Source organism: Trachemys scripta, chromosome 14 (assembly GCF_013100865.1).
Source record: "Trachemys scripta elegans isolate TJP31775 chromosome 14, CAS_Tse_1.0, whole genome shotgun sequence".
In the NCBI taxonomy this organism is placed as follows: Eukaryota; Metazoa; Chordata; order Testudines; family Emydidae; genus Trachemys; species Trachemys scripta.
Window position 1 is genome coordinate 27,110,289 of NC_048311.1, and position 23,465 is coordinate 27,133,753.

Below are 23,465 nucleotides of genomic sequence, written 5' to 3' on the forward strand. Positions count from 1 at the left end.
CGAGTAACAGCAAACAAGGAAGCAGCGTTGTAACAGCTCCCCATTATGCAGTGATATCTGTCAACTATGTATGTCTAGGATTCAAAGCTAAACATATGAGGCTTGAAGGGTAAGTGACCTAGCTTCAGGCAAAAAATTTTACACAAATTTAGACTTGGGCTAGGAACTCATTCCTTTACCCAGCCACTAAGAATGAGGAACTGGTTGATTAACAGAAATGCAAAAGAGGACAAAGTGTAAATACATCTGGTTTGCCACATCTTCCTTTAAAAATAAAGAGTTTGACAGTTCACACTGTGTTCTGATACCATTTTATTAAATTCTGAACACCAATTCTCTTTAAAACCCAATTCACAGTCTGTTGATGATTTCACTGTGATTGGCATAGAGTGCATGGCAGTGGCTCCTGCTCTGAGAGAAGAGCATGACTTGTTAAGCCTCCAAATTCTTCACATGTACATAGATGTGACATGAAGAAACCAATACCTCCCTTATCCCAAACAGCATGAAGGCTATATTAGCACAGCCATGCACTGAAATCACAGTAAGAGCCAAAAAAGTATGGAAGTAGAAGAGTATTTACATGTGTACTTCAAGACTCAGGTAGAAAGATCGAGATTTACATAAGTAATTCACACAGTATGTACACTGTTTTGAACTGTTCAAGTATGCTTCAGTTATACAAAGTGCTACATTACAGGTCACATAAAAACAGTAAAAAAAGATAAGTAGAGACATTAAGACAAATAGAAGGCAGTATTCAGATGGGTAACCCAGAGACTTTTGAAGCTGGCTGGAATGTATGAAAAGTCTAGAAGTTGAAAGTATCAGGAGTACTTCCCTGAATCTGGAAGGTGTAGCTATCAACAGTAGAGTCTGGCACAACATTTTGGTCTTCCTCTTCCTAAAAGAGATGGAAAGAGGTTTGAAATGGGTATTACTATTTCAAGCTTTAAAACACTTGGTTGTCTTGAGATGCAGAGTGTCAAAACCTATGTTTCAATCCTTCAGTTACTCACCTCTGCTGAGAAATACTTCTCAATCAGGCTTGAGGAGGCCTTGTACACCAGTTCATTTTCATGGGACTGAAGAGCTTCAATTTTGTCTAGGCCTCCACACTCTTCTATCATGAGACAGAGTCTTTCGTTCTCACCGATTTTCTCAGCAGCCTGCAAAGAATCAGGCATATAAGGTTCATGCTTCGAGAGGTTTGCTTACGTACTACAGCACCACACATTTACCACAATGACTAACCTTGTAAGAGGGATGGATGGATGAATGATGTGTCCCTGCTTGGAGCATATAATGGCCATTTTTAGAATCAGTGAAAGTGATTGGTTATGAGCAAGGCCACGGTTCTTGGTTACTGAATCTACTAAGGTACAAGATTCCGTGGCTGAACTCTATAGATAGCAACAATGCCCAGAAGTAGGTAACTAATACTGAATGAAACATGGTGGGAAGTATCTGCAGTAGGAGGCTCCCCTTCAGTCATCTACTATTGGAGAAATATTTGTTACAGACCATCCTACCAACAATGGACAATCTTTTGTCTACTTACCAAGAAAATATTAGTAATAGCATCCAGAATAACTAGTACAGTTTTGCTGTCCTTGGCTGACAAGAGGTTCAGTAAAGGTTCTACGACACCAGCCTGAACAAGGTACACAATCTGATCAATTGTTCCACCACTTGTGTAGTTGGTCACAGCCCATACAGCTTCTTTTTGTGATTTGAAGTCCCCCTGTTTTAAGATAAGAGCAATGTACTTCAGTATAAACAGTAACAAGAAAGCAATGACTAGTAGATCAATGAGGTCTTCTACATTAAAGATATCCAAGTGCTAGTTTGGGCATGCAATTAAAGTATATGAAGTTCAGAGCTAAAGTTTTTGCCAAAGATGATTAACATACAGAGAGCACATTTAATGCCTCCTTTTTACACACAGCAAACTTGCCCAGAATAACTTCAACTCTGAAGAGTTGTCATCTTAACCCTACAGTAGTTATAGTCAACATCAGCCTGAAGATTTTAGAGCAAATACACCTTTAGAACAGCAGGTAGCTTCCACTGAAGTCTGTGGGGAACATGTTTCCATATGTAAGGCCTGAATTTTGGCACTTTATTGCAGAAACTCATTGTGGAGGACATTGGATTTTTACCTTTTTCAGAATTCCAATAAGATATGGAACAAGCCCATGATCCACAACTTGCTGGATTTGGTCCCGACGACCAGCAGTGATGTTGGACATGGTCCACGCAGCTTCTTTTTGGATGTTATTTTTGTGGTGAGACAGCAGGCTTGGAAAGACAGTTAGTGCCCCTGATTCAATAACAATCTGTGTTTGGTCATCGGTGCCAGTGACAATGTTTCCTATAGCTCTTAATGATGGAGTCTGAAAGACATTGCAAAATGATGAGTTTAGTACATATTACTAAGGCCAGGTCTACACTGAGGGGGTGGGAGTGGGAAAATCGATCTAAGTTACACACTTAGTCAATGTACTTAGATAGACTTTCCATGGTGTCTTCACTGCAGTGAGTCGACTGCTGCCGCTCCCCCGTCGACTGCCTGCGCCTCTCACCAAGCTGGAGTACAGGAGTTGACAGGAGAGCGCTCGGGGCTCGATTTATCGCGTCTAGCTGGATCGATCGCAGCCCGCCAAGCCGGCAGGTAGTGAAGACATACCCTAAGTTCCACTAATACTACACCTCAGAAGCAGACCATCACCACCAGAAGCTCTTCTGCTTTATCCCCTGCAGTTATTAAGTGGGCTGCTGTAGAATAAACCACTAGGATACCTCTCATTTGAGAAACCCAAAGTGGTCTAGACATTACAGCTGTTATACACTAGGTAAACTGAGGTGGAAACGATATTGTCTTAGCACAAAATGCCCATCACAAGTACTAGAGATGGGAGGAAGACTCAAGCTGGACTCCTAGAACCCAGGCTCTAGCCATACTGAGCTAAGTTTTAAGATTCCATGTGCCTTTAACAGATTCCATTGCCAAGCACTGCCATTAGAATGTCAAGCTTTACATCTGTGTTGTGGACTGAAGCCAAACTAGTTGATTGAGAAAAGCTACTAGGTCTGAAGGAATATCTTTGATAGTCATTATCCATGCCTCATGATCAGGGCCCTACCAAATTCATGGTCTGTAACATGTTTTTCTATGACCATGAAATCTGTCTCCCCCTATGAAAACTGGTCCTTTGTGTGCTTTTACCCTATATTATACAGATTTCACAGGGGAGTCAGCATTTCTCAAATTGGGGGTCCTGACCCAAAAGGGAGTTACGGGGGGGGGTCCACAAGGTTATGGGGGGGGAGGATCACAGTATTGCCATCCTTACTTCTGCACTACCTTCAGAGCTAGGTGGCCAGAGAGGGGCAGCTGCTGACTGATGGCCTAGCTCTGCAGGTAGTAGCACAGAAATAAGGATAGCAATACCATATCATGCCATCCTTACTTCTGTGCTGTTGCTGGGGCCAGATCTGTCCTCAGAGCTGCGATCTTGGACAGCAGCCACCGCTTTCCAGCTGCCCAGTGCTGAAGGCAGCGCCACCACCAGCAACACAGAAGAATAGCAGTACTGCAACCCCCCCAACCTGGCAATCCCCCCATACCTCCTTTTTGGGTCAGGACCCCTACAATTATAACACTGACATTTCAGTTTTAAATAGCTGAAATCATGAACTTTATTATTTTTAAAATCCTATGTCTGTGAAACTCACCAAAATGGACCGTGAATTTGGTAGGGACCTACTCATGATTCATAAGGAGAGACATGGTGGGTGAGGTAGTATTTTTTTATTGGTGCAAGACAAGACTTTCAAGCTTACACAGAGCTCTTCTTCGGGTCATGATTCATAAGTGAAATCGAGACTAGAGTGAGGTCATTAGACATTGTCAAGCTATTAAAGTTACTGAGGAAAGCAGCTTGTTAATTGCATAGATCATTCGTGTGAGGTCCTCAGGAAAGACCATCTAGTAGTTAAGCTTATATCTACTCATGGATCACCCAAAGTATGTGTTATGGGTCTCCTTTTGACTACATGAAATGGCTAACACTATCTGAAAGCCACTGCTCTATTTTGTTTTTTTCCTAAACCACTTAGACAGGAATGAGACAAATACATGCTAAAGTAATTTCTATGCACCACCATCTTACCATTATTGGCAGTTCACCACATCCCAGGAGCTTCACAAGCTGTGGCACCAGTCCAGTTTTCACTACTACTTCGATTCTATCATTAGAACCATCAGTAAGGTAAGAGATTGCCCAGCAGGTATCTGCCAAGACCTCACGGTCATCATGGTGCAACAGACGAACTAGGGTAGGCAGGATCTGCTCAATGGCTTCTATGGGTGGTGCAGGATTCTTATTGCGACACAGGTTTGAGAGGGTCCAGGTAAGATTGCGCAAGTATCCCGACTGAAAAAGTAAACATTTGTAGTTAGCTCCTGTTCAGCTGAGAGTGTAATGATTTACAATAGTTTGGTGTTACTGCTGTGATTTCATTTGTGATGCACTTACTGCTAGAGAAGATATATCAGGCACAGCAAGTAGAGCCAGCAATGGGTCAATAGCACCGTACTTAATAACTAGGTCTCTGTAGGCTGAACCATCACCTGAAAGCCAGAAGAAATATCTATGTCAGGAACAGGAAACTCCTAACTGAACAGCAGGCTGTGTATAAACAGTGTCTCTTCCTTGGTTTAGTGAATCATTAAATGCTGATACTGATTAAGAAGCAGAGGCATTGGTGAACAAAGGGAGAACTGCTATTATTGATAAGCCACTGGGAATGCATGTTTTTTTTCCTACTCAAGCCATGGACTTCCTGATCTGATATTTTCAAATGTGGCTTAAGATGTAGGTTTGGTAACAAGTTTTCACAAAACTCAAAATCAAGTAAGAGTTTTCTCCCTCACCCTCCCTAGTCCTAATGGAAACCTAACCCAACCCCACACTCTTCCACAAAATGCGTTTGACCCAGCACTGAACCTGGAACATGGAGAGTCATTCATTCTGTCTGAAGGAAATTCTAGAGTAAATAAGTAAGTAAGAGTTATGCTAAGTGGGACTTTTAAGATACTTCTAGTTGAATTCACTTGTAACTACCCCTTAGATTAAAAATATTCTAAAGCACCTATTAGTTACGGTCAAGGTTATTTCAATCCACTTTCAGAGACTAAAAATCTTTAGCTCACAATTTGATTCAAAGTAATTAAAGGCTACGGTTGAAGGTTTTTTTTTACTGAATGGTTATTTTGTCACAGACCCCTTTCCCCCCCATGTAGTAAGCAGTCACACTGTAGCACTAGAACAATTTTATAGAAACATTCTTGCTTTTATTTCAATAAAAACTCTTGGACCCTAACATATCCCTACATTGTCAGGCATAACTGCACTGTGATGGTTCATGAAAATTAGAGTGAACTTAGTGCTGTTGATGAGTTCCTGTAGTCCATCCCTGAGCAAGGATTTTTATTTTTTAAGACACCTGATGGTATCTTATGCAAATTATGAAGTACTTTGGAATTCTGATCTCTCATGGCTGAGAACCACAGTTCCTAGTTGCCACGCTATGGCTAGTTTAAGGATTTAGATTTTAGGGGTCAAGAGAAATGACTTTAGCCTCAATTAAGGTTTTGAGACTACGCGGAAGGAACACGAGGTACCCCAGAAATTCACTGCCTAAGCCATGCAATATTTTAACAGCCATTTCTAGGATTCAAGTACTAAAATAATTGCTCCAGCGATCATCTGAATCACTATTTTACCCTTGCTGTGTCTGAATTTATTAACTTAGAATTCAAGAACTAGATTGAACAGACTGACTATAACCAGGTAGATTGCAGCCAAACACCTGAAAGTCTGATACTGAGGAGCCATCCCCCTTCCCCCACCCCCAAAAGACACACCTGTTTCGAGAAAAAGCAGAGTCTACTCAGAATGTATTGAAAAGAGAAGTAGCTACTATATTAAGATAGTAGTGAAATATGGAAGTGTTGTGTCAAATGGAATTTACAGATTGCCAGCTTTTGATAGAAGTTATATGGAATACTATACTTAGACAAAAGGCAAGGCGTTATTTGTGACCATCTCCATGTGGGAGTCCAGGTTGTTATATGCTAAATGACAGTGGGGGTAGGGCCAGATTTGCAAGAGAGCTCTGCTTGCTAGGTAAATGGAAACTACACTATTTTGAAAATCTGGCCCCAACGACCTTCTCTTCCCCTTGTATATAGGGAAGTAGGGCTGAAAACAATGGTCATACTCCACATTGATATACCTGCAATGTTTCCTAAAGCCCACACGGCCTGTTCACTGATGTGAGTATGGGGCGAAGCCAACAGGGATATAAAGGCTGGTATAGCCCCACCATCCACTACAGCCTTGGTTTGCTCTGATGTGCCAGAAGCGATGTTGGTAAGCGCCCAAGCAGATTCAAATTGGATAGGGCTACAGTCTGCTCTACCCAGAAAGGAGACAAATTTTGGAATCAAACCAGCCCGGATTATATGGTCAATGGGGGGCTGCTTCTCTCTGGACAGGAGTTTCCTAAGGAAGAGATAAAAATAAGGAAGTGTTATTTTTGTCCACTAAAATCTTTAGGCAGATTCCAGTTTAGTCAGTCTGAGAATCACTTTTTAAAATATAAAAACATTCAAAAGGGGAAGCAGCAAAATGTACTGAGATGTTCAGACAGACTACACGTCAGCTGAACACAAGCTAGCTAGGAAGCTTTAACATGTTAACAAAATTGCTTTGGGGCAAAATTTCTTTAGAGGTTTTGTTCAGTGACTGAAGTGAAACTTAGCTTCATGCTGCTGCAACAGTAATAATGCATCTGAGCTGCTCAAGAGGTATATTCTACTGTAGAGAGAGCAGCAGCTGCCAGAGGCTGCACAAAAGCCATGTGAGATCTTTCTGCTAGCTCCCGTGTTTTGGGCCACATTCCTAACTGGCACCATTGTGCTGTTCACTTCATTCAGAAGTGAGATCACAGAACCTATATACAAGTGGAAAACATTAGTGTCTTAAATGCTCAGCCCTAAACTAAGGGCCCAGTTCTATCCATAAACAGCGTACTATATAATTAAACAGATGCAAGATTTAAAAACTTTTATTCTCAGTTTATAGAATAAAATATTGCAGCACCTCTGTGCCACCCCTAAGACCAGAAACAGAGTCGGGGGACAGCTCAGGTGTGCCAGGTTCAAAGTCCCATAGTCAGGTCACACCTTTAATCATTCAAGGTTATACATGATGCTAGGTTATAATTGTATTTGGCCCTAAAGAGCAGATTATAGAAGTGTTAGCAATATTTACATAGAACTAGGCTTTGAACAAGTATTTGCTGTGACTGATACCTGTGCTCTGATTAGCTGAACCCCTTTATTCCCAGCCACATAGAAGAGTTGGATAAACTTTGACCTTGAAGGTTCTTACCTGGCAGCCTGAGTTGCCTGCAACTGAAGCTCCAAATTGTTACTGTTAATTCCTTTGACAATTTCCTCAACAGACCAGTGTGCAGTGGCCTGCATGAAAAATAGAAAGTTGTTAAGACTATGTTGAGAAGAATGTGTGAGTGTATAGCAAGCAAAAACTCCCTTAGCCCACAAGGCGCAGTACTATGAGAAAGCACCAGCTAAACGTGTAATACTTTATTGAGCATTGTGCAATTATAATGGGACTCCCAATCCTTGTCAGCCATAGTTTTGTCTACACTGGGAAAGTTAGTTGTTAGGTGTGTTAACATAAAGTTTAATTAATGTTATTAAAACCACTTAGCATTAGTGTAGATAATTGTGTTTAAAACCATGTTTCCACTGTAGACAAAGCCTAGCTGTACTGTATCTATTTGTTCCTTCAGTCTGAGGTTATACAGGGCAGGGATCTGCCACTGTGATCTCTCTGTTACAGTTGGTAACATAATTATACAGCACCACAGAACACATAGGAACACATCCACTGATGGAAGAAACCAGAGCCCAGCATGAGGGGAAAAAGGCCTCCTGATCTCATTGAGTTGGGGACTTAGTTACCTGATTGTTCCGGTTTTCCTGAAGAGGTGAAGTGGCATCATCTGGGAGAGTACTGACATTTCTTCTTTTAAGCATCTGATCATCTTTCTTAGCTTTCCTCAGCTCCACATTGACTTCAATCCGCCGTCTCCTCATTTCCTGAGAGAGGCAAATGTGCATTCGTGATGAACTGTACTTCTCTTTTTAAAGGGCTAAATTATGTTTAAAAACATACATTTGAACACAGACTCCAACTGCTGATCAGATACTCACTGTAGTGTCTTTTCCCTTATTCTTGAATCTGTTAAGACGGGCAACTGCTGCACTAGCATTCTCATTGGTAGACATCTTTTATAGGAGTCAGACCTCAGGCAATACCAATGAAAGAGATAGACCTGAAACAGATCTGAGATTAGCAATTAATTTACTTTAGCCAAAAAGATTTCAGATTAAGATATGCACTTGAAATCAAGATTGGGGTTAAAGATAAAGAAGTATGTCCAGATTACAGATCATTTCACCTAAAAATTAAATAACTAGCATTGCCTCTGATTTGAAAAAGGGCATTGTTAAGTTAAAAAAACAGAAGGGATGGTTTGTTTTTTTAAAAAAAGCTCACAATTGTTACAAGTGACGCCTAAATTTACTAGGAATAAACAGAAAAAAATATTTATTTTCTATTTAGGTTTCTTAGAGCCCTCAAGGCATAGTCAGATTCATTATTTCTGCAAATAACATTGGTCATTCAGGCATAGCAACAAGAAAGTTTGTTATTCCCCCACCCCAGGAAAAAAACAGAAGTGAGATTAGAAACACATAGGTTGGCAACCTGTCTCGGGGGGCAGGTAGATGTAGAACCTGTACCTAACTTGAAATCCAGTCAGTTCTGTAAAGTGAATTAAAGTCGATAACGGCCTTTTAAATGGAGATAGCCATTTTGCAGACACACCCCAAGCACAGTGCAGCCGCTACATTTATAACGGGGTGCAGATCTCAGTTCCTTTTGTAGGTTACAGGAAGTCAAGCCCCAAACCAACACAAAGAAGCAGCTACAGTCACACGGTCAAGAACATACCACCCGATTCAAAATAAGCCAGTAACCCACAGTCAGTGCCTCCCCCGGGAGAGTTGCAATCTAGAAATCCCCCCACCCAGCCGCCCTCCAGCAGGACAGAAACCACAGTAGCCCCCTGTAATGAGCAATGGAGGGGGGGGGGGTTGTACATTCCCCCACCCCGCTATATAAACACCACATGGGAACTACCCCACTTCATTTCACCCTCTACAGCTCTAGACCACCCCCCCGTCCCATATAGCCCCAGAACCGCACCCCGCCCAGCCTCTTGCCCCCTCACAAGCCCATATAGCTCCAGACCGCCGCCCTTCCCCCACACCTAAATACCCCATAGAAACTCCCCATCCTCCTTTCACCCCCTATGACTCCTGCCCACCCCCCAGAACTCCCCCCTCTTCTCCCCTTTTCTTCCATCAGCCCCACGGCCTCCCGGACGCAGCGCGCGAGACCCCCCACCTGCCTCTGAAACCGCTTCCCGTCTCTGCAGCTGCTGCCGCACTGACTGACTGACTCGCCCAGGCCACCAGCGAACACGTTGCCGCTATCCCCGCCCCCTTCTTCCCTGACCCCGCCCCTGGCGGGATTTAAATTTCCCGCGTCTTCGCTCGCCTATTGGTCAATTCGAGCCACAGCAACATTGTCATTGGTCAGTTTGAAAAACAAGCTGTTCTCGCGAGGTGGAGGGGCGGTGGGAGGGAGAACCAGTGATCTCACGAGAACCCCGCCGGGATCCCGGGGAGAGATGATAACACGTCAGAGAGCCTACAACGCACCGCTCGCGGCTCCAAGCACACAATGCGCCACCTAGCGTCAAGCAGCCCGAAGGAGACTACAGTTCCCAGCACCCAACGCGCGGCCTTGTTCCTTGTCCTCTTGAAGGAAGTAGAGCATGGGATGCTGGGATTTGTTGTCCCCGTAGGGGCCTGTTTTTGTTATGGGGACTTCAAGGGTCCAAACATATGCCGAAAGCGGCGGCTTTCAGTAGACCTGAGCAGGGAGGTTGAGGGAAGCCTGAAGGAGGAAGTCATTGGTCTTACCTCCCGCCCCCCGGGTTAGAGTGAATGGACTTTCACTGTGGGGTTCTCAATAGTCACATCCCCTATAGCATGACCAAACCCCTGGCCACCTAGGACTGCTGCATGCTTTGGGTACCTCTACACCAGTGGTTCTCAAACGTACTGGTGACCCCTTCCACTTAGCAACCCTCTGCGTGTGACCCCCCCCCCCCTTATAAATTATAAACACTTTTAACATATATTTAACACCATTATAAATGCTGGAGGCAAAGCAGGGTTTGGGGTGGAGGCTGACAGTTTACGACCCTCCATGTAATAATTTCACAACCCCTTCAGGGGTCCCGACCCCCAGTTTGAGAATCCCTGGTCTACACGGCACTGTAAGCCCAGTGTTCAAACTCAGCCTCAAGCTTACCCCCTTTCAGTCTACACACAAATCATGCTAATCCAGAGGTCAGACTCAGACCCAGGACCACATGGGGGTGGAGCATCTGAGCCTCAGTCAAACTGGGACTAGGGTTGCCAACTTTGTAATATTTAGCAGGAGTTCCGGAACCTCCCCCGCTCTGCCTCTTCTTCCTTGCCCCACCTCTTCCCTGAGGTCCCACTCCCTGTTCGGTCTTCTTCCCCACTCTCCCTACCACTCACTGCTCTTCCCCACCCCAGGTCAGGAGGGACTTGCCTGTGGAGCCAGGGCTGGGAGCTGCAGCTGCCTGATGTAGGTAGGAGGCGGCCCCAGCTGAGTAGGGGCTGGGCAGGTGATGACCTGGCACCTTTTGGAACCCATAACTTTTGAAAACCACATCTGATCAATTCTTAATTTTAGGGAACGTTAGGTATCAATGGGCAGAACCCAACTGATTCTGGTGAAAACTGGAAGTCTGATTTCCATGAAAATCAGGCCCAGAGTGCCCATTTGATAGTGCAGTGGAAACTCTCTTTCCTCCCGCATACACATAGCACAGGCAGCAGCTTACTAGAGGGTCACACAGGTTGCTTTGGTTGGCTATACACCCAGCTAGCCTTGGTAGACACAAGCAATGAAGTATGGAGCCCTGGGCAGTATGAGCCAGCTGGGCAGGGCTGAGGTAGTTATGGTGGTGGGGCAGGGGAGGCTTGCTGTGGGAACCAAGACACCGGCCATCAGCTGTAGAAGTTGCAGTAGCTGAAGGAACCAAACCTGGCAGGTGCCAGTGTTTTGACGGAAGGGATAAGGGTCGGTGGCCTGATAGGGTGGAAGGAAGGAGATGACAATCAGAGAGCTTGGGGTGAGCAGCCAGCTATGGGAAGCTATTGCCAGGGGGGCAGGACATGCTGTCAGTGGGGTGCCCAGGAGGGGCTAACGGGTGCGCTACGTGTGGGGGAATGGGTGACATGGAGGGCGTGTGGGGGACACACTAACGTCAGACCTGCCTGGGAGTGGGCAGAGCTAACATCAGGGGACAGCTACTACAGGGGTACGGGCGCAGAGCGCAGTGCTAACGATGGGGGGGACTCTGGGAAGACAGCAGCTGTGGCGGACGCGGGAAAGGAAAGCGCGCGCGAGGGGGCGCGGCCAAAGGCCAGAGCACGGGGGGCGGCATGGGGGTGACACCGCCTAGCGGGGCGCGCGGTGAGGGAGGAGCTAACGACCGTTGCGCGCGAGTGAGGCCCTCGCGTGTTCGGGGCGGGGCTAGCGGCGGGACGCTGACAGGCTAAGGGCGTGTCGCGAGCGGCAGGGCAGAGCCCAGGCACAAGTCCTTAGCGCGCCTTGTTGATTGAGAGGCTGGGGAGGGGCGGAGTCAGAGCTCGGCGGGTCTGGGGCGGGCCATCCTGGGCTGGGCGGGGCCCTTAGCGGGAGGCTGGAATCATCGAGGACCAAGGGCTGGGTCGGGGCGGAGCCAGTTGGAGCCGGGCGGGGCCTTTAGAGCGCGCCCGTCTCCGTTTTCACTGGGTGACCCAGTGGCCTAATGGATAAGGCATCAGCCTCCGGAGCTGGGGATTGTGGGTTCGAGTCCCATCTGGGTCGTGCCGATCACACGTTTTGTAGCGAGCCGGAGCAGCCTAGTAAATTCGCGTCTGGGCGCCCCGCCGGGCTCCTGGGCCGCTTCCACGTTATTCTCGCCCGCAGGGGCTGCACATGCCGCCGCCCTGATACACTTTTAATCCGGCAGTCCCGCCTCCCGTGCGATGGGAAGGCGACGCGCAGGAGCTAGGGGGTTGTTGGCGGCTGGTGCACGTAGCCGGGCTGCGATGGCTGCGTGCACAAGGCCGGGGGCTCCTGCACCGGCGCGGGGGCAGCCGGAGGCAGCTCGGCCCCTTCAGCCCCGCCGGGCGGAAAGAAATCCCCGGGAGCTGCGTCCAACGAGCCCCGTGCTCGGGCCCCGGCGCGCTGCGAGAGGCAGCCAGATCTCCTGGGGCAGGCGATGGGCCGGGCCGGGAGCGCCGAGGCGGGTTTGGGGCGCGGCGCCGGTTCCCATGTAAACACGGTCAGACCAGGGGCCGCCGCTGGGCACGTGAGGGCGCGCGGGAAACAGGAGCCAGCCCCGGGCTGTGTCTGTCAGAGGCGCAGCCTGCCCAGGACAGGGCGCGAGGCTGGGGTTTGGCCCAGGTCTGTGCCGTGGTGGCCTTGTCTGGCCAGGGCCGGCTCCCGCCCTTCTCCCCCTGACGCCTCATGCTGTAAGTAGCAGGCGCCCCCCTTTGTTTTGAACGGTGGGAGAGGGACTGGGCTAAAAGCCTGAGCCGAAGCCCTTTGCAGTCCGTCCACTGACTGCAGGGAGCTTCGGATCAGGGGCCTCGTTCTGTACCGGAATTGGTATCAGTCTAGCTCCTTATTGGTTTTGATTGGGCCTTCCTAGCTGTGGGGTCGAGGTGCTGCTGGTTTAGCAGCTTGAGGCTTTGTTGGGCTTTGTTTTTGGCATGCAATTGGATTAGGGTGGGATACAGAGGTAGACCAGGCCTTCGTTTGGACTTAATTTTTGATCTTTTAGGCCCTGGTTTTTAAAGGTATTGAGACATTGTGTTGTGTCAGCGTTGCAAGGCCGAAGGGATTTAGACGGCTAACTTCCTTTGTAAAAAGGCAGGGGCGCCTACGACTCATTTAAAATCAATGGGATTTAGATTCCTACGTGCCTCTGTCACTTTTGAAAATGGCCATCTAATCGCTTAGGTCTTGCAGTGGTAAGCGGATGGACACCTAACTGCTTTTTAAAATCTGAGCCCTAGTGTTTTGTAGTGAGCCATTGTTCATCACACATCAGGGTCATGATGGCATCAGAACTTCAGTGTTCTTTTCTCGATGGTGATTAGGAATGGGGAATTCATCTGGTTTTTCACTGCAGGCCAGTATTGTCACCAGTGCAGAGTCTCTGGGGTTTTTCAATAGATGTAAGTGGTTGCTAAAATTGTAGTTCTAAACTTTTCTCATAGGGAGAAGGAATCCTAGGAGTAGCAAAGAGTCCTGTGGCACGTTATAGAAGACAAACAGATGTATTGGAGCATGAGCTTTCGTAGGTGAATACCCACTTCGTCGGATGTAGGAATGTTTCACTACAGTTTGCCAACCAAAAAGCAGCTTCACCAGTAGTAGCATCAGTGCAAAGGCTAGTGTAGACATGTTAACCACCATATTGTCCACAGTGCTACCCATGAAGCTGAAATTTTAAAATAGCTGAATTTTTAGGAGAAGCACCCGGACATAAACACAACAATATAGTAAAATGGATTGTATTATACTGACATAGTTTTATCAGAAGGTTGTATCTATTTAGTGGTTTCTTTATATCATCAAAAGGTCCACATGGTTCTGATGCATCCCACATACATACTCCTTAAGTAGATATAAATTACACCCAGAAAGACACCTTCACATGTAGCTCCTTACATATTCATACTCACATCTTGCCCCATACATCCTTTACATAAGGAAGAAAATGCTGAATCAGGAGAGAGAGCATAGGCATCTTTTTCTTATTCCTTATCCTCCAGGGGGCGCTAATGCTTACCTAGTCTGGTGTTCAGACACTAACCAGCTGACTTATTTACTATTTGAGGAATTTAAACAATATAAAGAGTTTAACATTCAAAGAAGCATAACAGATTCACTTAATTATTTGCAGGTTGTATTTGCTCCGTGCCTGCCATCGCACAGTCCCATAGAAGCACATTAGATAAATGTTACAGAACAACTGTGTATTTCATGTAATCCACCCCATTGCTTTTTCTGGTGTGTAGCCCCTCATTGTCCCACCTCACCCCAGGAGAAATGGAGAGGAATGCACTGTGCTGGAACAACTCCTAAACAGCCAAATTAATAAAATATAAATGGCTAAGATATTTAACGTGAATCCCCAGTTGTGACTTTTGTAATGTTTTTTCCCCACATTAACATACTTTCAGATTTAAATCATTTAAAAGGCATATTGTAACAGAAGAAAAAGAATTAACACATGATGTAATGGGAAATTAAAGAATAGGGTCATATATGTATTACAATTTCCTTACATATTGCAAACCATTTTAGATATATAGAAAATAAACTGTACACAGCTATATGAAATAAGACTTTGTGCTGCTGGGGAATTTGTTGGAATATATAAGACAGTCCAGCTATAAAGAAATACCAATTATCTACATGAGACATCAACAAAATAAAACTTCCACTCTAACTGGTAGCAACCAAAATAAGTTTTCATATACCTCTGCTCTGTTTTATTTAAAATAATTAAACAGAATGGAAGTTTACCATTTACTTCAGTGAGGGCAAATATCCAATCCTAAAGCTGCAGTATTCTCCCAACCATTCTCTGTCTTGACTGGTAACTTGATACAGAACATGCCGACAGGAGCATTAGAAATCCATAGAGCGTTTATATATATTTATTCTAATGCATTGATCATTCTTAATAAACCATTTAAGCTTAAACTAAGTGATAGATACTACAACATTCAGCAATCTTTTGGGGCCTTTCATTGCATAGCTTTCCTCTGTTTGTAAAGATGGGCTTCAGTAAACAGGCTACAGGATATTTCTAATGACCTTTAACAACACTTGTCTGGTGCTTTTTGTGTTCAAAGCACTAAACAGGCATAAACTAACTGATTAATCCTCATAACATCCCTTATCAGGCAGTGGGGTAAGCAGCTTCAGTGAACATCTGGCTTGGTAATAAGAAGAAAAGTCCTCAACTGTTTAAACTGGATATATAGAAACAAGCATATTGGGCTAAATGAATCCTACATCAATAAAGTTACGTTCAAGATGAATTTGGCTGTGTGTGTGTAAGGTGAGAGGCGGGGTGTCAGAGTTCTAGATACTTATTCAAATTACTGAAACCGGGTTTTAAAATAAATTGAAACTACTACAGGGAACAGCGACCCTTTCTGTTGAGAATGGACAATGACTATAACAAATTTGCAAAATCCCCATGAAGTAAGGGCTGAAATAACCAGATGTACAATATAATTGACCTTAAAAAAACATGCACCCATTATAACCAACTGTGCATAAATGCTCAGCACATCTCTCCCTGTCCCCAAAGTAGCTGCTAACATGTAGTGGTGATGTGTTCCCTGATTCTGTATGCTGCATTTTAATGTAGTTCCTTGTATCCAATTATGCGTTGATATGTTTTGTACAGATTCCCCTCAGAGGTAGGGAAGGAAAACAAGACCCCAACCCCGACTACTTTGAGTAGAGAGTAGGAGTTTAGGGAAGATTCGTTTAATCAAGCAAAGACAAAACTGACATTTCAGGCAATTGTATCCAGCGTGGGGGGGCTCCATGCACATTTCTCTTAGGAAGTGGCAGTGGGAGGCTAGCAGGATTGCGGCAGCTTGGTCTTGCTCCAATGGTTTGTCCAGGGAGCGATTCATGTTTCCCCTAAGGCTGCCTCTCATTAGCATGAACCAGGGGGAAGGGCATAAAAGACTCCAGTTCATTTAGAGTCTGGAAAAGGTTTCCTTCAGAATGACAACCAAAGCATTCTGGCTCCTCTGTTTTGTCATGGGACCATCGTCCAACTTGGTGGCAGGTAAGTTTCTTAACATTCCAAGGCAGAAAAGGGCAGATTTGCTGTTTCCAGCAAGGAGGGGAGAGGCTGAGCGTCGCTCTTTCCCACAAAGACTGGACACATTATTTCCAATTCTTGCCCTGACAGCCCTCTCCAGCTGCATCCGTTTCAGCACGCTGCAGCAGCAAGCACATGAGAGCCGAGGAAAGGAACATTTTAGCATGTTCATTGGTCTAGAAAGCAAGCAGAGATACTTGTGTCAGAGGAAGGTGTATCTGGGGAAGCTGGAGAGCACCTGCAAGAAACAGAGAATCAGCTAATACCACGAACCCTGAGTTAGCCAGCGTTGAGCACTTTGTGAGTTACTTAGTGGTTCGTGTGTGGTTTCTTATGTGACTTTTGTAGCCCCTTCCTACTCCGTGTAGGCTCCAAATTTGTGGTTTAATTCAGCAGTTTTGAGCTCCCACCTATGCCTTCTGCATGTCAGACTAAACAGATTTGTTACTGCATCCCACAAGGGGTGTGGAGGTAAAAGGTGCATCTCTCCCCAAGGACAGAAAAGATCAGGTGCTATGTTGAAGTTCTGTTTTCCCAGTCTCCAGCGATCTGACAGGAATTGAGGGGGATTGGAAATCTGGGTCATGACAAAATGCTTAATTTCTTCTTAGAAATTCAGTGCTTAGTGAAAGTGTGTCTTGGGGGTAAACATCGCAGGTAGGAGATGTGTTTGAAAGGACTTGTTCTTTGAAAGGCTCCATGGCTCTAGGCAGAACAGCTCCAGTGCACGCTGGCATGTCCCTATCTTCAGCTTGTACCTCCCCCCACCCTCCACTTGTCTTCATGGAAATTTCTGACTTTATATGCATTCAGCCCAAATATCAGGAAATCTTTCCCATGACAACAGCTGGTGAGAGCAATGGAGAAGTAATGGTGAGGTCAACAGCTGAGAGTCAGGATTTGGAGATAAACCAGGACTTTATTCATCTGTTTATGTCAAATACTTCACAGGACGAGTCAGGATCGGCCTCCTACACACTGTTAACCGCAAACAGCAAGCACCCACATATTGTGTGTGGGTAAACTGTTTTTAAATACTCTACATTGGCAAACTAATTGCATGGCAAGAATAGGCTGAAAAGGAAGAGGGAACCACAACTTTGAAGGGGAAAAAACTGCAGGGGAAAGAAAACTCTGTCTAAAAGGAAAGTCAATTTGCTTTGTGAGATTCAAAAGGGGGAAAGGGATGGTGTGAAATGAGACCTGGAAATTTTCCCAGTTGGCCTGCACTGTGCTGTTAACCTGCGTGACCCAAAAACACAATTATATTTTAACATAATTTCTTAACTTTCATTTTGAAATAAAGGGCAGATCTCTTTCAATCCCATCTTTCTGCCATCAGGAACAAACTGCAAGGGATCATTACTTAAAAGCAATGGCTCTTCTACCAAACATGAGCTTTTTGGGCTCCTTGACAGCTCTATGCCGCACAAGTCAGAAGTCCAAAACGCTGGATAAAGATCTATTCAGCAATCCTCAAAGCCCACGAGCATTGAAAAGTCCACATGACATTGTCAATAAGGCGTCCCATGGATGGGAAAACCAAATTGTTTAAAAGGCTATGACAACAGAACTCTCAGCCCGCAATGCACTGTGAAGCTGGCTCCCCCGGATGCTCCCTGGACTTTCAGGGCTCTTTCGAGAGAAGGGTTTGTTTATAAATCATGTTTTTAATTTGTAACAATAATAGTAAAAATGCAGATCACCAGGGTTCAGCTCGCACACAGCTGGGCCAAGTTCCGTGCTGGAGTTACTGGGATTCTGTCTGAAATAGGAGCTATAAAGTTCCCCTCCAATCTTTCCTGTGTTTCTGGCCCCCCGCATTTTTTGAAAGGCTGTTTTGTTGTACGAATCCCAGCTATTTTCAACCCTGCGGCATTTTGGAAAGGAGAAGCTAATTCAGATTTTGTTCCACAAGCAATGATGCCCAGAAAGGCAGGTGCTGTCCTTCTTTATGTGAGGACAGTGAAATCAGATATGGGCACTGCGCTTTATTCCTGTGAGTGGACCATTTATTGTTTATATTGTGGTAATGGCTAGAGGCTTCAAGTGCCCCTCCCCTTGTGCCAGGCACTGTACATACATATAAAAAAAGGTCTCTGCCCCAAAGAGCTTACAAGTCATCCCCCCTCCCCCCCAAAAAGTTAAAACAATTCTACCTCTTCTGTTTATTTGTACATAGGATACCTGCCCTATATCGGAAAACCCATTCGGGCACTCAGCAAGGATGGGTACAGTGCAGCAGACTCCACACCAAGCCAAGCTAAGTTCCCATTTAGAGGCAGCAGTGTTGGTGAAGAGAATCAAACAGAGCATTGGTTGCTGTCTCCAGCTAACCTCCAGTGGCCAAAAGCTGCTGACATCCTCTCAGTCTCACCAGAGAAAAAGAAAAAGGCCAAGACCTCAGTGGAAAACAATACAGGGCTGAGGAAAGAGCCTCACCAGGATGGCAGGGTCCTGGCTTCCGAGAGCCACATGGAGGGACCTCCTTCTGCTTCTTTTTACTTCAATCATGCAAACAGAATGCAGGCAGATAGGTTTCAGTCCGAGTCAGCGAACAGCATCTCAGCACGCTTCCACCATAGAGCATTTTCCCATTATAAAGGCAGATCCTTGACTTTAGCTGAGATGCATCCTTTCCAAGACACAGGGGCAGTTGAGACAGAAGATCCCAATATGGTGGATCACCTCAACCAACCTGGCAAGATGAATCCCTACAAACAGCACGACCCTATAAGAAACGTCAGCAAGCCCTCCTGGGTCACCAACCGCCAGTCATCGAGCCTGCTGTATCACTTCAACGTGCTAAAGAAAGGTAAGGGGGAACCTCTATTGGAAGGGACTTTGTGACCTCTCAGGAGAACAGGGTTACTTACTTTCAGTCCTGAACTCCAGGGGGCATGTTGTGTTAATGCTGCACATCCACAACATACATGCCTGTTGCAGTTCTAGATGCTGACAACAAGGAGAAGGTGTGCCTGACGGAGTGCAGGAGGGAGAAGGATGAAGCAGAGGCTTTCTGTGTGAGTGAATTTGGTAAGACTGTTTTGTTCCATTGCATATATTCTCACTTACAGGCAGGCATACCAGACACTCTCATTGGCCTATGCTACTAGCACATACGTTTCCGTTCTTGTTTTTAAAAGCCTTCTTGGGCTTGCTCCAGCCTATTCTAACAACTGTTTTTAAGGCACCCATCACAGATGTTCCTATACATACACAACAAATAGCATCAATCATGTTTCACTATCTCATCCCCTTTCTGTATGACACTGACCTTCTTAGTGTCCCCACTCCATCCACACATCACTGTCAGTGCTAAAGCCATTTCACAAGCTGTCTATATGATTCTCCATTTCTTATTAACCCACAGCTGGATACATCTCTCTCCCTCTACCTTTGTAGCTGTATTGTTTAACTGCCATTGCATTATTTACCTAGCTCTAATGAGTTTTAGGATATCATTTGGATGGAAGACCGTGCCAGATGTTGGCCTGAATAGCATGCTGTCGGCATTCCGGACTCCGCTTTAGCTTCCTAGGACTTCTGCCTGCAGCGGTCATGCTGCAATAGGTTCTAATGGCCATTTTGTGTCACACATAGATGACAGCAAAAGATAGTGTAGGTCTGGGTTAATTGCACTGGAAATCGGCGCACAAGTTTTCTGAATGGAGCTGTGTCTCATTATCAAAGAAGCAGGGGATTAGATGGTGTTTCTCAATATTTAAAAGTAGATAAGTAGAATACATGCCTAGGACCAGTTAACAGGTGTTTCTATTTCCAGAAAATAAGCATATTATGAGGCATCTGTTTTGCCTGACTAGACATTAGGCAGTTTTCCACAAATGTAAACATTCCTTAATTTCCTTCTAGTCAAAATTTTAGAATGACGCCCAGCACATAGGTCTCTGATCGAGGCCTTGTACTGGCCCTCTCCGTATTTCATCCTTTAATGATTAAACAATTTCAGTTATTTCTTAAATTAAAAACAAACAAAAAAAGCATGTCTCTTAACCCAGCCTGAATGAACATTAATCTGCACAGCCCCATGGCCATGGTTCCCCTAGAGTGATCACAGAAGGGGCTTTACTCCTCATGAATTTACATCTAGAGATTAAAAGGCTAGTGGCTGCATCAAAGAGAAGTTTTCACTCCATGAGGCAGATATGGCCTTGACCTTTGTTAAGGAAGTTTTCTAGCCTTACCTCTCCAGTGACTATCGCAGTCTATCTAGAATACATGTGGGGGATTTTCCAGTCCCTTGGTTAATTCAGCCCAGGCCTGAGTCAGAAATGGTGTAGCACAGCTCCACGTGGTTGGCTAGGATTAGGACGCTTGCTACCTCAGCAAGCTGCATTGCAAGGACACTGAGCAAGAGGACTCTCCTCTCAAATTAGATAATACTCTAGTGTAATATAGTAATACAGCAGAATACGCCAATGAATGTTTCTTTTTCTTCTCCCTTTCAAGTGACTACTCAACCCTACCATTCCCAACCTGCACTGTTATTCAACACCACTTAGGACTCAACTTTGAAGTACTTTATAAACTTTAAGACTTCTGTTCACTGCACCACTGTGATTCATTTAGAGCATCCACATGTATCATGAGCTGAGTATCAGTGTTCCACTAGCAAGTGTAGCGAGTGATCATTTTCCCCTCTCTCCCTTCTTAAAACAGCAGTGAATGGGATTGTTCATGATGTGGAAACACTGGAGAAAGGAGTCCGCCTGGTTACACTCTTGGTAAATAGCGACGGATTATACAAGATGAGTCGCCTGTATATCACCCCCGATGGTTTCTTCTTCCGAGTTCACATTCTCGTTGTGGATGCTTTAAACTGCAGTAAACCATGTCCAGATTTTAAACTTGGTAATGATTCCCAGCAAAATCCAGTCTATTTCTCCTTTGGGTGGTGTGGGATTTCAGTTAGCCTAGATTTAAAAGGGGTTCATGGGACAGTTTGGGCAGAAGGAACAGATTCATTTAGGAGCAGGGGACACACAAACTGTTTTCTTTCTGGTTTCCCCATATCTGCAAAACAAGCCCAACGGTCTGTAAGGCAGAATGGTTAAAGCCATTCAATCCCCTAAAAATACATTCTGTAAAACATTTGCCCTGCTGAAGCTTTCACCCGCAAGCAGACCTGCTTCTTTTATCCAACCTCCAAAAGTCAAGGTGACGGTGGGGGGAGTTGGCATAGCCAGTTCCAGTTTTTGCCCATCTCTTGCTTTATTAATAATTTGAATGTTGCTACTTGAACACATTTGGTTTTAGCCCAATTGATGTTAAAAGAAAACGTGACTAAGCTACAATCATCCAAACGGGAACAGGCGTGGTTCATTTCCTTGTTTCATTTTAGGAAAAAAACAATGAAAATAAACCAATCCAGCGTCAATTATTTGTTATTTTGCAGGAAGTAGATACATTGTGATGGGTCAGATCTACCACAAGAGACGGCAGCTACCTGCCCTTCTGCTGCAGTTCCTGAGAGGGCGTCTGCGGCCAGGAGATGGGCTGCTAAGCAGCGGCAGCAACTATGTAAAAAGATTCAACAGGAAGAGGGATCGTAAAGTTCAAGGGGTAGCTCACACCAAGTGTGGATGAGGCTATGGTCCTAACTGCTTTACTACGGCATAAGCAGCGCTGGCAGTCAGCTAGCAGAACAAAACTGGTCTCTCCTTGAATTGAGTCTGACCTTCCTGCCATAGTAAGGATCCTCTTCGAGTGACTACAGCTCAGCTCTTGCTTAATTCTGTCTCCAGTACTGATGAACACCTGGTGTCTTATAGGGTTTACAAAACAATGTTTCCTTCAAAGGTTCTGGTTATATACAGATACCAATATAGTGTGCAAAAAGAAGAAAAAAAACAACAACCAACGACCCACAGCCTAGGAATCAAACCTATTCACTCACTGTAGAGAACATTAACTGGTTAGTGGATTTCCCTTTAAATATAGGTTATCCTTTTTGTAATACATAATTTAAATCCTAATATTTGGAAAATAACCCATTATGATTATTTTTAGAGCTAAATTCTTTTGTCAGCACCTCATGTATATCAGGAGTAACTGGAGTCACTCTGGCTTTACACCGCTTTAACTGAGAACAGCTGTCTCTTACTGCTTAGATTAATATTCAGAACTGTGTATTTCATAGTATTAAAGTTCTCAGTGCAACGAGATTATAAAAACGAGCATTCAAACCCTAACTCTGTAACGTGTTGCATGATCATTTGTAGCTCAACGGCTGCACAGCATAAATACGTAGACATTTGTTTTGAAACACTATCAAATTAAGAATTCTGACAAATAAAATTTTTGCAGCACTTTGGTTTCCTCAAAGTACATAAGACTGTTTTTTTAAACAATGTCTAATTATACCATTTTTCTCAAATATAAGGGACCAGATTTTTCTGGTCATTTAGAAACATGTTCAACATACATATGCCACAGCACACCTTATTGGAGCCTACACATATGCTCGGAGATTGATCCATTTGTAGATTCCAAGGCTAGATGGCACAATTGTGATCATTTAAGTTGACCTCCTGCATAACACAGGACATACAACTTCCCCAAAATAATTCCTAAAGCTTTTTCTAAAACATCCATTCTTGATTTTAAACTTGTCAGTCAGTGATGGAGACTCCACCATGACCCTTGGTAAATTGTTCCAATGTTTAATTACCCTTTTAAAAATTTATGCCTTATTTCATTAATTGAATACAAATCATGCACAAATAGCCAATTAGTATGTGTAGTTACCTATTTGCATGTACAAATTATGGTATTGAGGCATGCAACTCAGTCATGCAATTGCATACACATTTTGCATGCCTAATTACTCTTCTGAAGTGGATGTTCAACCCTGAAACTATTGAGTGTATTTGGTATAATTTTTCTATGAAGACAAGTGTATGAGGTTTATATCTGCAAACCAGTAAAGCTACCTTTGAATCAGTTCTATGTTGGACCTGATCTTTTACTTTTAGAGCCTTAGTGAGACTTCAACAAATATCTTTTTGACATTTAACCCCTTGTAGGAAATGCTGGTATTAAATATTCCTAAATAGCCCTCTCCCCAATTATCTAAAATCCAGCTTCTTAGCCTTTTCATCAGTTTGTTTTAATCAGCTCTACTCTTCGGGCAGAAACTTAAAACAAATAAAATAAATAAAAGTTGAGGAAGAGACCCAATAAAAAGATTCAATACCTTAAAAAAAAAAAAAAAAAAAAAGCATCAACTTCCTTAGCTAGTAATGAAAAAGTTATTTTAAAACAGCTTG

General features: G+C 44.4%; 2 protein-coding genes and 1 non-coding gene across 9 annotated transcripts; 2 read left to right on the plus strand and 1 right to left on the minus strand.

Moving 5' to 3' along the window:
• Positions 1 to 294: 294 nt before the first annotated feature.
• KPNA2 (karyopherin subunit alpha 2) lies at positions 295 to 9,662 on the minus strand. Of its 4 annotated transcripts, none has more exons than XM_034790366.1 (11): positions 9,574 to 9,662; positions 8,312 to 8,433; positions 8,060 to 8,197; positions 7,464 to 7,552; positions 6,304 to 6,572; positions 4,542 to 4,636; positions 4,176 to 4,439; positions 2,163 to 2,396; positions 1,562 to 1,744; positions 1,020 to 1,169; positions 295 to 904 (listed from the first exon to the last, which is right to left on the minus strand). In XM_034790366.1, the coding sequence occupies exons 2-11, from the start codon at positions 8,384 to 8,386 to the stop codon at positions 812 to 814; spliced, it is 1,590 nt and encodes a 529-aa protein (XP_034646257.1). In that variant the 5' UTR covers positions 8,387 to 8,433; positions 9,574 to 9,662; the 3' UTR covers positions 295 to 811. The 4 variants fall into 4 exon arrangements, with proteins under 4 accessions (XP_034646257.1, XP_034646255.1, XP_034646256.1 ...); XM_034790364.1 differs by having other exon boundaries at positions 8,312 to 8,444; positions 9,570 to 9,657; XM_034790365.1 differs by having other exon boundaries at positions 8,312 to 8,444; positions 9,574 to 9,650.
• Positions 9,663 to 12,064: 2,402 nt separating this feature from the next.
• Positions 12,065 to 12,137, plus strand: TRNAR-CCG. Its single transcript has one exon. It is a non-coding gene; the product is annotated as a tRNA-Arg (tRNA).
• Positions 12,138 to 14,669: 2,532 nt separating this feature from the next.
• On the plus strand, positions 14,670 to 23,139 carry C14H17orf58 (chromosome 14 C17orf58 homolog). Of its 4 annotated transcripts, none has more exons than XM_034790417.1 (5): positions 15,210 to 16,140; positions 18,359 to 18,991; positions 19,123 to 19,212; positions 20,857 to 21,048; positions 21,593 to 23,139. In XM_034790417.1, exons 1-5 carry the CDS (start codon positions 16,077 to 16,079, stop codon positions 21,781 to 21,783), a joined length of 1,170 nt encoding a protein of 389 aa, XP_034646308.1. In that variant the 5' UTR covers positions 15,210 to 16,076; the 3' UTR covers positions 21,784 to 23,139. The 4 variants fall into 4 exon arrangements, with proteins under 4 accessions (XP_034646310.1, XP_034646309.1, XP_034646308.1 ...); XM_034790420.1 differs by having other exon boundaries at positions 18,821 to 18,991; XM_034790419.1 differs by lacking the exon at positions 20,857 to 21,048 and having other exon boundaries at positions 14,670 to 16,140.
• The last annotated feature ends 326 nt before the right edge of the window (positions 23,140 to 23,465 follow it).

Coding starts and splice junctions, on each gene's coding strand:
- C14H17orf58 (XM_034790417.1), top strand. CDS start 16,077: ATGACAACCAAAGCATTCTGGCTCCTCTGTTTTGTCATGGGACCATCG. Junction 16,141..18,358: donor ATCGTCCAACTTGGTGGCAG/GTAAGTTTCTTA, acceptor ATTTGTACATAG/GATACCTGCCCTATATCGGA. Junction 21,049..21,592: donor ATGTCCAGATTTTAAACTTG/GTAATGATTCCC, acceptor GTTATTTTGCAG/GAAGTAGATACATTGTGATG.
- KPNA2 (XM_034790366.1), bottom strand. CDS start 8,386: ATGTCTACCAATGAGAATGCTAGTGCAGCAGTTGCCCGTCTTAACAGA. Junction 4,637..6,303: donor GGCTTTAGGAAACATTGCAG/GTATATCAATGT, acceptor TCTGGCTTTCAG/GTGATGGTTCAGCCTACAGA. Junction 4,440..4,541: donor CTGATATATCTTCTCTAGCA/GTAAGTGCATCA, acceptor TTACTTTTTCAG/TCGGGATACTTGCGCAATCT.